The sequence below is a fragment of the Centruroides vittatus genome, unplaced genomic scaffold (genome assembly GCF_030686945.1).
Source record: "Centruroides vittatus isolate TY-2023 unplaced genomic scaffold, ASM3068694v2 contig_2726, whole genome shotgun sequence".
In the NCBI taxonomy this organism is placed as follows: Eukaryota; Metazoa; Arthropoda; class Arachnida; order Scorpiones; family Buthidae; genus Centruroides; species Centruroides vittatus.
In genome coordinates, this window is record NW_027121735.1 from 527409 (window position 1) to 544927 (window position 17519).

The following is a 17519-nucleotide window of genomic DNA, read 5'->3' on the forward strand; positions in this document are numbered from 1 at the left end:
TTCGAAGACAAATTGAACAGTTTCTTAACAAGTGCACTGAACATATTGGCTTAAATTCAAAGCAAATTACAATTTTTAATAAAATTGAATTAATCATAAAAACTCTCTTTCGATGGCATGGAAGTTCTTTTTGAATACCAACTGCATAAGTGACTTGAAGCCCCACAACAGCTATCATGGACTGTTTACATTTTTGTTTCAATAGATTTATGTCTACTGGTTCACTGGTATTTTTCTTTATTTCATATTTAATGTAGTTATTTCTTTAGTGCTTGTTGAGCTGCAATTTGAAAAAATTTGTACACCTTTCCACTGTTGTCTGTCCGTCTGTCTTTTCTTAATCTCAAGAACAGTGTTAGATAAATTAAATTCAAGACCATGTATGGGAACCTTAGGGACAGGAAGTCCCAATTAACTATATAAAAACTTCAAATGCAAACCAGAAGTCATGTTATTTCAATTCAAAACTTTCCCCCGAAAGCAGTTAATAGATGACTAGCATGACTCCATTGCTAATGGAAAAGTATGATGTACAGGAGCAAGACGCTATAGTACTAATTTGAGATAAAAAGAATATATTTTAAATAAATTATATTAAAAATATGATTAAAAATTGCAGTCTTGCATTGTGATGATGTTACAATACAGATACTCCTTACTTTACGACAGAGTTCCGTTCCGACGACTACATTGTTAAGCAAATTGGTCTGTGGTGTACACGCAGACAAACAATAAAATAAAAGATTGTACACAATAAAATAATATTTTATTAATGGTTTGCACGGTTCTTTATACACTAAGTTCTTTGAGATCCCAACTATACACTGCCAATATATACAATGTTGGTGCGGTAAAACTTTGTACACACAAAGGAGAGTGATACGTTTACGCAACAATGTTCTTTGTTTGTAGCCCTTTCCGAAATATTCCGATTAACTTAAACTATCTTAAACTAACTTATAATCTAAAAGAAAATAGGGGAGGAAAAAATGAAGGGTAAGAATAGAAGAAAAATGCTGGTGGGGTACCCGGGTTTCTCTCTTGTCTGGTCTTCACTCTTGACGAAATGGAGACTTGCACCACAGTCACTTGTAGCTGTCCTTTTCAATAACTCCGATCTAATGATTTCTAAGTATTCACCAAACTCTCGATTTTAGTTTTCGTCTATGTCAGTTCTTTTCCTGCAGATGACCTAAGCACTCTCTGTCTCGATCAGTAATGACAACCTCTTTCTTTTTCGTCCGCTTCTTCTCAACGCTAGCCCTGGAATGCCTAATCTCCCTCCCCGACTTGCCTCAGGGTTTTTACACACTATTGTTTTTCGGTGTTATTCTACAAAAATGTGTTCCCACCAGCAGGAAGAAAAGACTGTTAGAAAGTTTGAAGAAAAGATATAGAACAAAAGACTAATAAAACTTAATATTAGGCTTAACACTACAGACATATATACAGTGGTGATATTTAGCGAGTTCGCACAGGTTCGGCCGAACCCATTGTTAAAATTTTCAGTTTTCCGAACCTTGTTAAACACACGGAACATTTCTCAGTGGTTTTGTTTTGTTTTTTTTTTTTTTAAATATATTAAAATATACGTATTATACTCTGTAATACTACTAAACTAGAGCCTTATACCCCGTTCGCACCGAGCATTTCAATCTAGATTGTGAGCAAGGTCAGGGACTATGTCTTAGTGCGATCTCTCTCGACTGTTTCAATCTCGACCGAAACGAGGTTTAATCATGATCGATTCAAGAGAGTTCTTGAAACTAAATCCAGTCATAAGAGAGATCCCACAATCTCACGCATGAGAGATAATACAAGATGGCCGTGGAACATGTGTCGGGCTATGGACAGCAAAATAAAAAGGGTGTTGTATTTCGAGAGATGATGACATCTGTCTATTATCAGCAGTGCCATTCAGGGTGAAAAATTTCTCTGCTAAGAAAAAAAGTTGACAGCAGTAATATACTATTGTTACCTGGTCTTCACCCAGGGCCCCTTACGTTCCAAATACGCCACTGATTATTAGATATATTGCAAGAAAAGGTATTGTATTTATTTCTAGCCAAAACTTCCATTTCGTTTGTCGGTGATTGTCAAGGAAAAATTTTCTGCTAGCGAACCCTTTGTTAACTATTTCGAATATCACCACTGCATATATACAACAATATGGCGTATCGCCACAGGTCAATAAGTGAGGAGCTTGGACCAGGAATATAGGATCGTTGTAAAATTTACAAATTATGCAAAAAACTTCAAATTTATTTATAAAAAGACTATTATAGTACTACTAGCAGGTAGGCCTGGCATTGCTCGGGCAAAAGTAACGATAGCGAAGATTAAGATTATTACATTATAGTCAACCTTACACGTTTTCACAGAATGCCAGAATTGGGTCCCCTGTTTCCGGAATAATTAGAGAATTTTTAGATGGGTCTAAAAATATGTTTGATTTCCTGCAAAAATGAAAAAACTGCATCTGCATCTTGCACGTCGCTTTCTCTTAACACTTCCATTGTTACTTAACACTTCCATTGTTGATGGAAGTGTTAAGCCTTAGTCCTGTCCCTCTCCTCCGTGGGGAGAAATTTTGGAAAATCCCTTCTTAGTGTGCGTCCTCATGATGTACCCTAACTGTGCACCAAATTTCAACTTTCAACTCCTAACTGTATAGGCTCTGCGCTGATGATGATGATGATGATGATGATTATTATTATTATTATCATCATCATCTCGTCTCGATTATATATATATAGATAAGACTATTATAGTAAACTTAGTGCACATGTTACCATTCACCACTGACTGACACTCAAGCTGAAAAAGGGGATTCCCCGAATTGCAGATCGAAACTCGATTGGTCGTAAGTGAGAATGGTCATTAAGCAGATAGGTCATAAAGTGAGGAGTACCTGTAAATAATTGCTTGTATTCCTTTCTCTATATTTTTTATGTTATTATTTTTGAATATGTTCAAAGTTATCACAACATTTGAATCTGCATTCAAGAATGTTATTGTTTAAAATTCTGCATGGCATTCTGTTATGTATTCAACTTGAAGAAGGTCGTTAAAATGACCAAAAATGGTTTTAGTTATTAAAGTATTGCTGCATTCTAAGGTAGTTTGGGTGTGTTGGTTAATAAACTTGTTATAAATGCTTTCAGGGCAAAGAATATAAAGATATTCTTTGCCCCAAAAACCTATCAAATTAAATGTATCTGGCTTCTAAACTGTTTCGGTGTTTTATCATTCAACATTGTAATCATCCTCCTTACAGCGTGAGTGTCTTTGAATCCAGCAAAATAATCAATGCTTTCTCTTGACACTTGTCTAATACTTTGTGTGCCAATTCAGTGCTGTTTCTTATCTCCAAGTACATCCCTCGGGTTCTCACATTTAAGACCAAACAATCTGCAAGATTAGATCGAGCTATAATATGGCTACTATTCAATAATTAAATATTAAGTAATCTTGCCTAGAGGTAGGCTTTAAGCACCTTCTCTTGATAAATTTAATAATTATAGATAAATTAATATTTAGTTTTTAATTTAGAAACTTCTGGAAGAAACAAACTGACCGAAGCAGGACTCGAACCCACAATTTCTGCTTACCATGCGGATAAGTTTCCAGTCGTGCCACTCTGATCTACATCCGATCTTCACCTTATAGTCATATTACAGCATGATATAATCTGGCAGATCATTTGTCTTTGATAAAAAAATTGGGTTAATGAATGTTTACACATTTAAAGACTGAATTTCAGGCTACATTTATGCTAATTTTTAACACAGACTAAAATAGTAGACAGTTTTGATTTATAACTGCTATTTGACAAGCAGCTACCACATTCTGAATTAATTCATTAATAAAAATAGAAAATACGTACAAATTAAGTTTATAGATACTAAATACAGTAGAGTCCCGTACAATGCGCAAATAAAGCAAGCAACAACCCTTGAATTTTGTCGATCAGAGGTATATGGTTTTTTTTTTCAACTTATAGGCAAAGGTTTAAACTTTCATAAATCGTGTGATAATGCAGGTTTTGATAACGCAATTTCTTATAACGTGTAATGAATCCCCCAAGTTGTGTGGGACTCTACTGTAATTTACTACATATTTATTTTTTATATAAAACTGAGCCAAAATAAATTTAATTACTTGCTTAGACTTAATAATAGAATCATATTATTTAGAAATTTATCAGTTATAGTAAAAGCACAATATGTTTATGACTGCAGCTGTACCTGTTCATAAAACAATAATTTATATGCAACTAATAAAAATTTCAAAACAGATGTTATAAATATTACATTTGTGAGTTTGTAATCTATAAAAATTCCATAGTTATTCAGATATGAATTTTTTATACATAGAGTATAATCAACTTTATTTGTTAATAAAAATTGCCGGGACCAATATGGCTTTACAGAAAATATTTCTATTCGACTATACATACGTAGATGAGTCTAGCTGATTTGTCCCTTCACACGCTGTTGATGCATCATACAGCGTGTGAAGGGACAAATCAGCTAGACTCATCTACGTATGTATAGTCGAATAGAAATATTTTCTGTAAAAAACTTTATTTGTTGTTTTCAGAATTCTCACAAATCTATTTTACTTTTTTAAGTTAATAAAAAAAGAAAAATCATCTCATCTCTCTCAAATCCTGATTCTCTCAATCACTTATATTCTAATTATTTCAGAACTGTTCATAGATTATTGATGTAAAGACTGAAGACTGTTAGATTACTCCAGATTAATTTCAAGCTCTTAATTTAATTAACAACAATAAAATTTAAAATTCTGCAGTCGAATGCTCTTGTGAGGTCCCAAAAATGGGTTGACATTAAACATTTATATTAGAAAATTGTTAAAACAAAACTAAGGAAATTGTTAAAAACCGATCAAAGATCGGATTAGTTGTGCTAGTCATATGAAACCGCAACAAGAAAAAAATGCTATTGATGTAAAACAGAATGCAATAATTGTAAATGATTAATAATTGTAAATGAGCATCCTCCAGTAGAGATAACCTTTGACAAGGCACTCGTATACAAATAATTAGAACATAGAAATTTTGAAAAGGGGAAAGGTTAATGAAGAAAAGGAACATCGCATTGGGTCATTAAAATTATAAAACGTCACAGACTAGACAACAATGGGGAAAAAATATGAGCGCGAGTTCCAAAGTTCCATCAACACTTTCCATCCAGAGTTAATGGACGATGTCAAGTAGATTCTTCAAAGCGGATCTTTCTCATGACTCAAACAGGGGTAGTTTTTCGCTTAGTAACAGATGTGGGACCAATTGGGGAGTGGGAAAGAGAGACATAGAACAAATCGGGTAGAAAAAATGGGAGAAAACGAAGATTGAGAAGGCCAATTTTGAAGGACACGACAGGGGACGCTCCAAGAAGTTTTGGAAGCCAGAAGAAGTGTGTGCCAACGCACAAAGGTTTCCGTACTTGTGTCCATCGAGAGCACCGCCGACACCAACCGACGAATCTCCTCACATGCTGCTGCCCCGAGGCCTACCTTCTAGCGACGTTAGAAAACACCCTCGACACTTAGAACTTTCAAACATTCAATTGTTTAAAGAACTTTGTGCAGAGTGTAAGTTACTTCATGTTTAAATAAACGGGTGTCTCCTTTGCCATATCCACACGTGAACAACTCTAGATCATCCTGTCACAGGATTAACGATTTCCCCTAGAAGTCAGCAAACACACTGGTGTCCAAGAAGTGGGATTTTAAGTCCCCAATCTCCACCAGGTCAGCGAACTTACATTTAGATCTGTCACAGTAAGTAAGCATCACTTATTACACATTTGCACAACATAGGAGAATTGCAGTGTGACATCAGTGGAAAAGAGAAAGGAGGCCAAGTGATGGTTTGTATAATTAGACACGTGATTAATTGGTATTTGGAAGTTCTACTATATTAAATATTTTTACAGTATAATTTTGCTGAATTTGATATTAAAAGACTGATAATATCTGTTTAGAATCCAATATTTTGCTATTTTCAGTAAAAATGTTTTGTCATTTTTAATAATTATATGCAGATTTATGTAGGTAAGTTTACCGAGATAAAATGAAGTGAATTATTTTACGAAATACTATGGTGCTGAAAGCATTTCAATATGCAGAAACAATGACAAAATTATATTATTTTCTTTGTCTATAAATTATTATATTTATTAATTCATATAATTTATTAATGTATTATGTATAATATTTATGTAAATAAAATTATTTAAAATATTTTGATAATTTTATTTTATCAATTTTCTAAATCAGTAAAAATGATCAGCAATTTTATTCAAATCATCATTTATGTTAAAACTTTTGAATATAACAATTTACAAGTTCAAAAATAATAATATTTTTAATTTAAAATATATGCTCTCCACCTCAAATTAGTGGTGGCTTGCCCCTGTACGGTACATCATACTTTTTCATTAACAATAGAGTCATGCCAGTCATTCCTGGCAAGGAATATGCATGCTCTATATTGACGACAGTTCGATGAAATTCACAAGGAAAAAGTTAGTAAATACTAAAATTCACACCTTCCTCTCACTTTCATTTTTTAATTAGTGAATGCTGGAATGTTCTCGGCTACATTCAGTGGCCTGCATGAGGTTAAGGAGATCCTATATCGAATGTCTATAGCAGGTTCAACATTTGGAATAATGCCATTTTTCTTTGACGTAATTATCTTTGAATTACAAATTAAATTAATCATATTATTTATCAGAGGAATTTTAATATTTTTATTTGTAATTATTTGTTTAATTTGTTAAAACCGTATTAATCTTTATGTAAATATAGTATATTTTAATTCAAAGACAATTACATCAAATAAAAACGGCATTATTCCAAACTTCAAACCTGCTATAGACGTTCAATATAAAATCTCCTTAACCTGATGCAAGCCACCAAATGTAGCCAAAAGTGTTCGTTTTTTAATCAACGAATGCTGGAAAGTGAGAGGAAGGTGTGAATTTTAGTATTTGAAAGATAGTTCCAGCTTTAGAATTAACAAGGAAAAGTTAGTTCCAATCACAAAGAAAATGACATCTAGCAATACTGATATTTCTAAACTGACTCTACAAATTCTGGATTAAGAGATGAAATTATAGAAATAACTGCCCATACAGAGCAATCTAAAAGAAAAAAAAAAAATGAATACACTAGCAACACACACAACTTCAGTTTCAAAAATAGCCATTTTGTAAATGAACTGGTTAAAATGTTCAGGGGAAATAAGAAATAACAATAATACCATTTGCATACAACTCAATTGACTTAAACATATCCATAGTATAAATACTAGGATAATCGAAAAGAAAGTAATAACAATTAGAGAAAAACATCTTCCAAAATCAAAATTATACAAAAGGGACCGAAACGGTACATACTCATTTTTATTAAATGTGTTTTACTAAAAGTTGTAAAGTCATAATGAGTGAAATGAGAATGATGTCATCATTATTCTTTCTTTTATGGATATTGTGATCGATTCATTTACAACAAAATGGCTACTTCTAAAATCAACGCTGTAAATGTTGCTGGTTCATTCTTATCCAAAACAGTTTTCTTAGATTGCTTAACATGGACTGATATTTGTATCATTTCACTTTTTTAATCCCAATTTACACACTCGAGTAGATTTAGAATCAATAATATCCCTGGGTGTCATTTTCTTCACCATATAAGCTAATGCTTTCCTTCATGAATTTTGTTAAGTTTCACTTGAAAGATCGTCAGCATTAAGCATGTACTGTACATTGAATGAAATTAGTAGTTTATGACTGATTTGTTTGTCTTTACAAATGTATCCTAAGCAACAACAATTTTTTATTTCTTTAAAAGAATTATTTTTCTTGCTGCTCATATTTGATTTATGTTATTTCAGATTCATATAAAATAGCTATATGTTTTATTTCACAATAAAAACATTTTAAAACTCTCAGAAAAAAGGAAGTACCTAGTTTTCGGTCATAATCTATTTATTTTTTTTAAAAATAAATATAATTTTTTGTTATTTTGTATAATTATAAACAGATAGATCAATATTAATCTACTCACCTTTTTACATCAACTGGATTATAAAAAAATATTCTTAAAAACCTTTGTTCTTTTTCATGATATCCGTAGAAAGGACTACACGATAAAAACATATTATTATCTATTGGCATAATATATTATAAATACTATTGACAAAATTAAATTTAACATTATTTTAAAATATTAAAATAAAACTTACATTCCTGCTAGGAGAGAAATTTTATATACATGCTGTACATGGGAATAATTTCCATTTGCCACATTTAAAGCTTTATCTATGCTTAAAGCTAACTGCTGTATGAATTTTTCGGGTCTTTCGTATCCTCCTCCGTCGAAAGGTATACTTATGTAGGGAAAAACTCCGTGAACATGTAAACAAGCTTTTTTACCTAAAATCAATTAATATTAATTTAAAAATTACACATACATATACATATATATTTATAAGAAGTGTTACACACACAGATATATAAGAAAATTCTGTTTTATAACAAGGTAAATGAAACCAATTTCCAGCATAAAATTATAACAAAATGTTTGACTGTGTTAAATGAACATCTTTGGGAGTTAGCCTAAAGATGACCATTTAACATGGTTGAAAACATTTGCTTTCTTATAATTTTGTGTAGAAAAAATGTTCATTTGCCTTGTTTATTAAGTATAGTATTAGCCTGTTTTGTGTTGTTGATTATATGCTGTTTTATTGGAAATGAACAAACATTCTATAACAACATTCCAATAAACTTTCAAATGCCAACTTAATATAAAATATATTTAGTTAAAGTTTGGAAATTTCATAAGAAAAACTGTGCTGTCCAAAGGCAAAAGGATCTAGCACCATAAAAACTGAAAATTAAGTAGGTAATGCATAATCAGATGACAATGGCTCACAATGTCAAACCACAAGTTAGATTTGTGTCTTGCCAAACTCTACATTTTACTTCTCGCAAAAAACTTTTCATTTACTCACCATGTACAGTACAGTACATACAAATGATATAATATTCAATGCATTGTACATACAGTATTATATTAAAAAATTTGTAAATATACGAAATTAACTATGCAAATTTACAATCCAAAATGATCTCGTCATCCAATAAATATTCATTCATTCATTCACATAGCATCCTCTTTTCAGAGAGTTGCAGTTGATGGACTATTTTTCTCCACTCTTCATGGTTGTAAGCTTTTCCCAAGCTTGAGCCAATCCATTTTTTGATGATGTCCTGCCATGTTAGCCTAGGTCTTCCCTTTCTCCGTTTGCCCTTCACCATTCCTTGAACTGCATATTTCAAGCAATTTTCATCAGTTCCCCTGAGAATCCTTATTATATGACCAGCATATACTGTTTTTCTTCTCTGGATGCTGACCATCAGGTTCCTTTCCATTCCAAATCTACTCAAAACCTCCTAATTGGTTATTCTATCCATCCAACTAATTCCTTCCATTCTTCTAAGATACCACATCTCAAAGGAATTTATCCTATTAACTGCCTCTTGGTTTATTGTCCATGACTCGCATTCATAATAAACATTGAAGTTTACATTGATATATATATATATCAATGTAAACTTATACAAATAACAAACATATAGATATATATATATATATGTTGGTTATTTGTCGATTTTTAACAATTTTTTCCTGCAATTTATCTTTGCTGACAGCTTTTGGGTGCTCCATATGTTTTATATCATTTAGTTCAAACTTTTCCAAACAGAATTTTTTAAACCAAATTTGATATTTTCAAAGTTTAGGAGCTTATTACAAATTTAGGAGCTTAATATGCATCACTAATTTTTTTACTGTTTGTATGATATTATATCCTTTCCAAAAACTCATAGTGCATAATATGCTGGATATACTTTTTATTTGAGGACATTCCACATTATTTTATTTGAACAAAATGTAGAGTAAAAAGTTTAAAATAAGCTTCTAAACAAAAACCACAAATCTCACATTAATAATAATGTGTTAAATTTCATAATTTATAATTAAATCATACATCTACATTAAGTAACTACAGCTGTTAAAAATAGGCAGAAACTTTCTGCTCAATCTAATATAATCTTTATTTATTTACTATGGCATCCAAGAAGAGTGTGAAAGCAATAAAGTCTAAGAGAAAGGTTGTAATTGAGATGAAAAAAGAAGTTATCACAAAGCATGAAAGTGGTACACATGTGGGAAATCCAGCAGCCATGTTTAATATGTCAACGTGTGACCAGTTAATGCAGTTTTTATGTATTTTATTCATTGTTTTATGTTTTAATTTGTTATTAGTGCATTTAACTGTGTTATTTTTACCTTAAATTATGTGTATTTGTTGTTTTAAATTTATCAAAATGGATTTTGTTTATGGTCTCAGAATGAATTAATTCTAATTTCGTTATTACTAATAGATAAAACTGACTCAGAGTTCGAACAGCTTCCAGGATGAATTAAATCTGAAGTACAAGGCATCACTAAAAATGTCTTTTAATTAAGTAGTTTTAAAATATTAGTTAAACTAAGTTAACATAAAGTACAGTATTGAATAACAGATGGGAAGCATTGGTTAAAGCATGGTATGAAGCAAACATTCCACTTCATGCTTTAGACAACCCAGCACTATGTGAATAGATAAAGTTTGTGCAGAATACAACAACATGAACTGTCTTTTGGCATCTTTCTAATCTTTTAAAATCTTCTCTAACTGCACTTACAAACAACAGTATAAATTTAAAAACTTAAAGAAAAGAATGAAATTACAAAAACAATAAAAATAAGGATGTTGCTATTACAATAAACATTAATTGCTCAACTCATTTTAGATATATGTTTATCAGCAAGTCAAATTATATGCTATTTCATTAACAAAATCATTGTGCAGTGAAGCAAAGTTAGATAATTCCATTAATTGTCAGTGGAGTGTAAGGAAGGTCAATGTCTCAGATACTACCACAAATGCAATCTCAATTACACTGATAGTAGTATCCTAGTCAACGTTCGTTGGGTGTTGGCCCAATGACCTGAGTATATCCTACCTTCAAAGTTTGAAAAAGAACATATGCTGCCTCCAATCATTGCAGTTGCCAATACAGGATGTGGATACATGTGTGTCACCTGTAGTAATAACAGAAATTATTACTACAGGTGATATAATAAAGAAATTTTGTTCTTTTCTGAACTAACTCTCATTACTGTGCCAATCTTTAAATACCAGTATAAAGTCCTATTAATAAGTAAAGTCTAAGTAGACAATTAACAATAATATTAGAATTTACGGACAGTAAGGCTTTTACAATTACAACAACTATTTTGTTTTGATAATTGATACTACTGTCACAAAGAGGTGTGCCTATGGGCTCTCCTTTATCTGCCATACGTGTGGAATCAGTTATGCATAATATAGAATTTAAGGATTTTGAAGCTGCCTTGCAGTACATTATCCATTATTATGTTTGCATTATGTAGATAATGCATTGAGTGCATGGGATGGATCATATAAGCTGTTGAAGTTTGTGAGGCTGTTTATCCATCCATACATTTTACTGTGGAACAGGATACACAGTTAATTAATTGACTAAAGAATGATCAATTAATGTTTATTGTAATAGTGGCCTCTTAATTTTTAAGTTTGTTTTTGTAATTGCATTCTTTAAGTTTTTATATTTATATTGTTTTCTTGATATTGCTCAACTTCCAACAAAAACTGAATTTGTGAATTCCGAATTCTATTTGGAATTCTGTTAGCCTGAAAAAGACAGCATTACTTGCTTTGTTTTTATATTGTAATTGTTTTTATATATTATTGAATGATTTAACACTGAAAGACAGTTTTTATTTTTGTATTCCTTATAAGTATTGGCATCAAGTGGTCCAGAATTTGTGCAGCTTATGCATTAAAAGTATTTTTTCCTTTAAAATAAAGTATTCTTGACAAGCCTTATTAATCATAATTGACTTTTAAATTCAACGTTTTAATATACACAAAGTCCCCACTTAATGTCATTAACAGGTTCTTCAATATTAAAATAAACCTATTTTACCATAGGCTAATTGATGTAAAGAAAATATAATTCACAATCCCTTCACAAGTATTCATTGGCACTTGACGAGGGTGCGGTATTTAGGAAGATGCTATATCAAGGTTTGACTTTTAACATATTTTTCACTCTTATTCTATCTTATTATAAGGTGACCAGATTTTAACATTGATGAAGTGGGACAAAATTGACAGGTGGAATGGTTGTCTTGTAAAAATTGTTCTAGAGCAGCAATTCCCAACCCGGGGTATGCGTACCCCAGGGGTACGCGATAGGTTGTTTAGGGGTACAGACAAAAGTTAGTTATTATGGCAGAAAAAATAATATATTATGTATTACTAATTAAATACAAATTAATAGTATTAAAAAATTATTAGGTAAAAGATGTTCCCTGCAACAATCACAAACTTCATTACACATTTCAAAATGCAAAAATAGAAATAAAAACTTATGCTGCCAATTGTACAATGCAACAGATCAATAAATGTTTCGCAGTCGGTCAATGGTAGTGGGGATACTATTATGTGTGATTAGTGATTATACTACAGACTTTTGATAGTGGGGTGTGTTACCGTTATTATTATTATCATCTCTCAACAATATCCTCACGTGTTGTTTGAAAAAAGTATTTTTTTATTATTAGCAAGAAAAAGGACTTACTAGTTTCTCCAGATTTTCTCTACAAGCAGTAATTTTTTTCATTATTTATTCAGTATTTTTATTAATTTTTTATTGACAAGACTATGTCTTGTTTATAAAATCATACTGCCTGCTGTGTTACCAGCTTAGAGGTATGAAGGAGTACATGTCAGAAGTTGCAATTTGGCACAAAGTAATAGGTGCCTAAATCATGCGCGCATAAAAAAACCAGACTTGTAGGTGCTCAGGAGACTGAGAACAGAGTCAAAATATAATTCAAAATGGCGACACTCTCTACAAACAAGCAGTGCGAGATTTGCGCATGCGTTGCTTGTTGGGAAGTTGGAAATGCCACGGGGGGTACGCTAATGAAAAAAGTTTGGGAACCGCTGTTCTAGAGCAATAAAATTTTATCATCAAAGAATGCAAAAATTGTATTGTATTATATATTTTTAGATTTCAACATATGTAAAATTCACAAATATAATAAATATATATACTATTATAAATCTTTAAAAACTTTGTATTCTTTTGCATATTTCTCAGTTCAGTTAATTTTTTTAGTAGATTGCTAACATTGTTTGAAATGTCATAAAATTTTTCGCAAGAACTTGTTAAATTATATTTCACACATAATATAAACTTTCAAAGTCTCAACATTTAATTGTGATTTATCAGATGGCCACACTTTATTTACTGTAAAAAAAAATATGTTCAGTCGTGGCATTAGTTCCTAGTAAGGACGACGCGTATTCCACAATTTTTAATGCATTATTGCATGTAACATAGTTTGTTTCAAAATAATGAAATATTTCTAAATCATTTGTTCTGTGTTGAGATTCTTGCCAATGTCCATGATTTAACCTTTTCCTTATCAATATAATTTTTTAATAATGATTACTCGTTAAATAGATCATTTTTGGAAATATTACTATCTGGAAAATGTTGACTAATGCGATTGAATGATTTTTGCACATCTTCCCAATTAAGTTCTTGTTTTAATATAACCCAATGAAAATGTTCAACACCATTGTAATGTACTGTCCATTCTTCTAAATAATCTAAGCAGTTACTATAGAACTTTTTGACATTATTCAGGAATCATTATTCATGATTTATTGCACCTTGTTCTTCTAACTAACTAGTACTATTACAAATGGTTAATGGAAGAAAATTATTTTCTAACCGCTCTCAATACTGAAATTTAAAATTTTTAATTTCATTTGCTACTTCGATTACTGAAATTTTACCACCTTTAATAAATTTTACAGCATTTTTAAAAACAGCTGCTTGATTGTGTACAAACTCTAGCAAAAGTTTTGAAGATTCTCTTTCTAAAAACACTTCTAAAATTCTACAACATTTATCCTATGATAGAAAGTAGTATTTCAAAGGATCGCATATTTTCAAAATTCATTCAACAGCTGGCAAAAAAGCTAACCAGTGCATTTTACTATATCCAAGTATGTTCTGATATTCAACTTTTGCAGTTTCACAAAATTCTTTAAGGCAAACAATGCACACGATGTATATATAGAAATATGAACATATTTTAATAATATTTTCCACGTCTACGGGCAACAAGTCGACGGCTGTTTAAATAGCATTATGTATTATGTACGCTGCACAACAAACACCAATGATGTTTCGATTAAGGTTTTTGTTTAATTTATAAAAAATGTTATTCGTACCTCTTCCCGCTTTTCTGCTATTGCACACCTTGGTAATGATATGTGTGATACAAAATGATCTTTACAAATCTTAAACGTAAGTTTATGAAACATAATCGACAAAAACTTAATCTTTCCAAAACTCGAGACTTTTTAAAACGCCGCGGGACGCGGGACAAATTTTAAAAATCGAGACTGTCCCACCAAAAGTGGGACGTCTTGTCACCTTATCCTATTATAAAATGTTTCAGTAGTCACACACACAAATTCAGATTATTAGTTAAATGTCAGATTATTAATAATTTGGTATCTATCAAGAGTTTTATTTTAATCCAGGTTAATACTTGCAAATGGATCTTTCCCATAAATATTAGCAAATCTAAAATAAAATAAATATACAAATATAAATAATAGCAAATCATTTAGTATCTGTGCATGTGTAATACACATATACAGAGCAATTTATTTCTTTCTACTGTGAAAATATCAAAGCAAGCATATAACTTAGATTAAATTTTTTATTTTTAAACTCTCCAAACAAATTAAAAATAATTTTTAAAAACAATTTATGCAAAGTCTCCATGACAAAGCATCAAATTTTGAAAAATCATCATTACACAGCATGCAGTATTTATTTAAATATAAATTTTAATTCTGCCACTGAATTTTAATTATCATTACAAATACCGTTGTATAAGAAACGAAGAAAAAATATTAGATAATGTATCAGTTTAACATATTCAAGCTATATTCAAAAAGTTTTTAGAATCTTACTAAATGTCAGATTATTAATATTGCAATAGCTAAACTAAAGAATTCTGTATTAAGTTTGTTAACAACCATTGATTAACTATCATTCCATCAAATTTTAGAAGCTTAACTCATAGGCAACTTGCCATATTTCTTTTCTATGAATCCAATAATGATATGAAGAGTGTATCAGTAGAGATAAAGTTGAAAAATTACTTCTGAGTTGTTATAAGAATTATTACATACAACTTTATAATCTGGAGGTGCAATGTGGATTTATGGCATCCACTGACATGGTATTAAAATTCTCCCTGACAAATTATTTCAAAAACACTATAGACCTTTTTTCAATGTATAGTAAGTTGGGCATGTGCCAAACAATGATGCAAATTTCCCCCTTTCAGTCCTTCTATAGGAGAGGACTGTTGTAATCTCAGTCCTTAATAAAAAAGGGAAACATTGTCAATTACAAAGTTGTAGCAAGTGAAAAAAATACATACTATTACCTTTTAATGCCTTCCAAAGTAACAAGTGGGATCTCAAAACAGGTATTTAAGAAATCACTGAAGCATTTACCTGTCATATTTGATATGACATATGACAGGTAAATGCTTCAGTGCACAGCACACAACGGATAGCAGTGCATCACTGCATAACAAACACAATGCGGAAGTGGTTGAATATGTAGTTAGGTTTATGTTAGCATTGATATGAATATGCAAATGATCCAATTTAATAGAAAATATCAAACGCCATTAAATAAAACAGCACTAACCTAATTACCCTATCAATGTTAACCTAAATGTAAGAGAAAAACAAACACCACAGTGTCAAGTAAGTCAGGCAACACAACTTGAAAGCTCTACCAACATTTTTGATCTACCTCCAAGACCTTCGTCAGGTAGAAGTCATTCAAAAATGGACTAACAGCACATTCAACCACTCCCATGTTGCACTTGTGTTGTGCAGTGAAGCATTTGCCTGTCGTATTTGACAACTTGTTCCGGGATCCCACTTGAAATGAAAGAGAACTGCGTACAATATAGCTTACTTCATAAATCTTGACCAGGCAATACAGAATACTTGAAAAGGGCTATGGAAGTTTTAGAAGGAATTCACTATAGTAACTTCTCACTATTGTGTAAATTTTTTAAAAATTTTCATGATAGTAGTCATAAAATTTTCATTTTGTAACAGTATTCATATAATTTATTGATCACTTTGTACCAAACATTGCACATAAATCCAAGTTTTCAGTTATTCAAGAAACCTATAGTCAATATTACCTTGGATAAATTGAACTTTATTGTATACTCTTACTATCTGGATTTGCTTTTCAATATTACTTAAAATTTAGTTCATTTAATATAATATATCTATAATCTATCTTCAATTTTGCATTAAAAAAACTTTATAAAAAAATGTAAATATGGTGAAAAAAACATTATATAAATTAAATTTATATAGTGTTTTTACTCTTAAAGAAAAAGATTATCGTTTATTGTAATACATATGTTCTTACAATAATTAAGCTAAATCTTAGCCCAACTTAGTAAATTATTTTAACCATTTACATAGTTATTATATACATTTTTAAAATCTAAAATCATAAATGAAACCGAGGGAAACCTGAATATATCCTTTTATTTAAATTAAAAGTACATTTCTTTTTAATAGTTGATACTTCTTCTAATATAGCCTTAATCCTTCCAGTTAATTTCTTTCACGTTTGTTCTAACGTTTTCGGCCCACCCTGGGCCATCTTCAGGAATATAATGAATGAACGTGTAGAATTAGAACGTATACATCAAATGCCTTCCGATTCAAATTACTGTGAAACGGTTAAATTTATTGAAGGAACATTCTCTCGTGCTATGACGATAAGGCACGTGAGAAAATCTCGGTGAAAATTTACTACATAATCGTTAAAATGAATGCTTTACGACTCAAATATCTTGTGATTTCCCTTCATAGCAGTATTTCCACGCTTGTGAAATGCTAGCCGCATCTTTATAGTTAACGCATGTGTTTTTCAATCCAGCCTTGTAAATTTCTAGTGTTTCCATTATTCTAAGCTGGTCTATGCGGTGGGTGAGTCTTATGATACGAGCATTTATATATAGTTGATATTTCTCAATTAATAGTATCTTTGTGGTTTTAGTTTCTAATAAGGATGTTACACAGACTAAATATAAATTATTTTGCTTTTAAATAAATCAACTAGCATTCAAATAAACCTGAAGGTCTAAAATAAATTTTGAATGAAACATTTTAAAAACTAAATAAAGATTAATTAAATATATGCTAAAAACATCTCAAAATAAGTTTTTTCTGTAATAATACATTTTTC

General features: G+C 30.8%; 1 protein-coding gene across 1 annotated transcript in view; it reads right to left on the reverse strand.

The window, feature by feature from the left end:
* Positions 1 to 17519, reverse strand: part of PolZ1 (DNA polymerase zeta catalytic subunit) — a 100432-nt gene that overhangs the window by 49641 nt on the left and 33272 nt on the right. The window contains exons 3-4 of the mRNA XM_067266323.1: positions 8279 to 8468; positions 8101 to 8175 (exon numbers count right to left, since the gene is read on the reverse strand). Coding sequence (XP_067122424.1) covers positions 8101 to 8175; positions 8279 to 8468 — 265 coding nt within the window. The remainder of the gene's footprint in view (positions 1 to 8100; positions 8176 to 8278; positions 8469 to 17519) is intronic.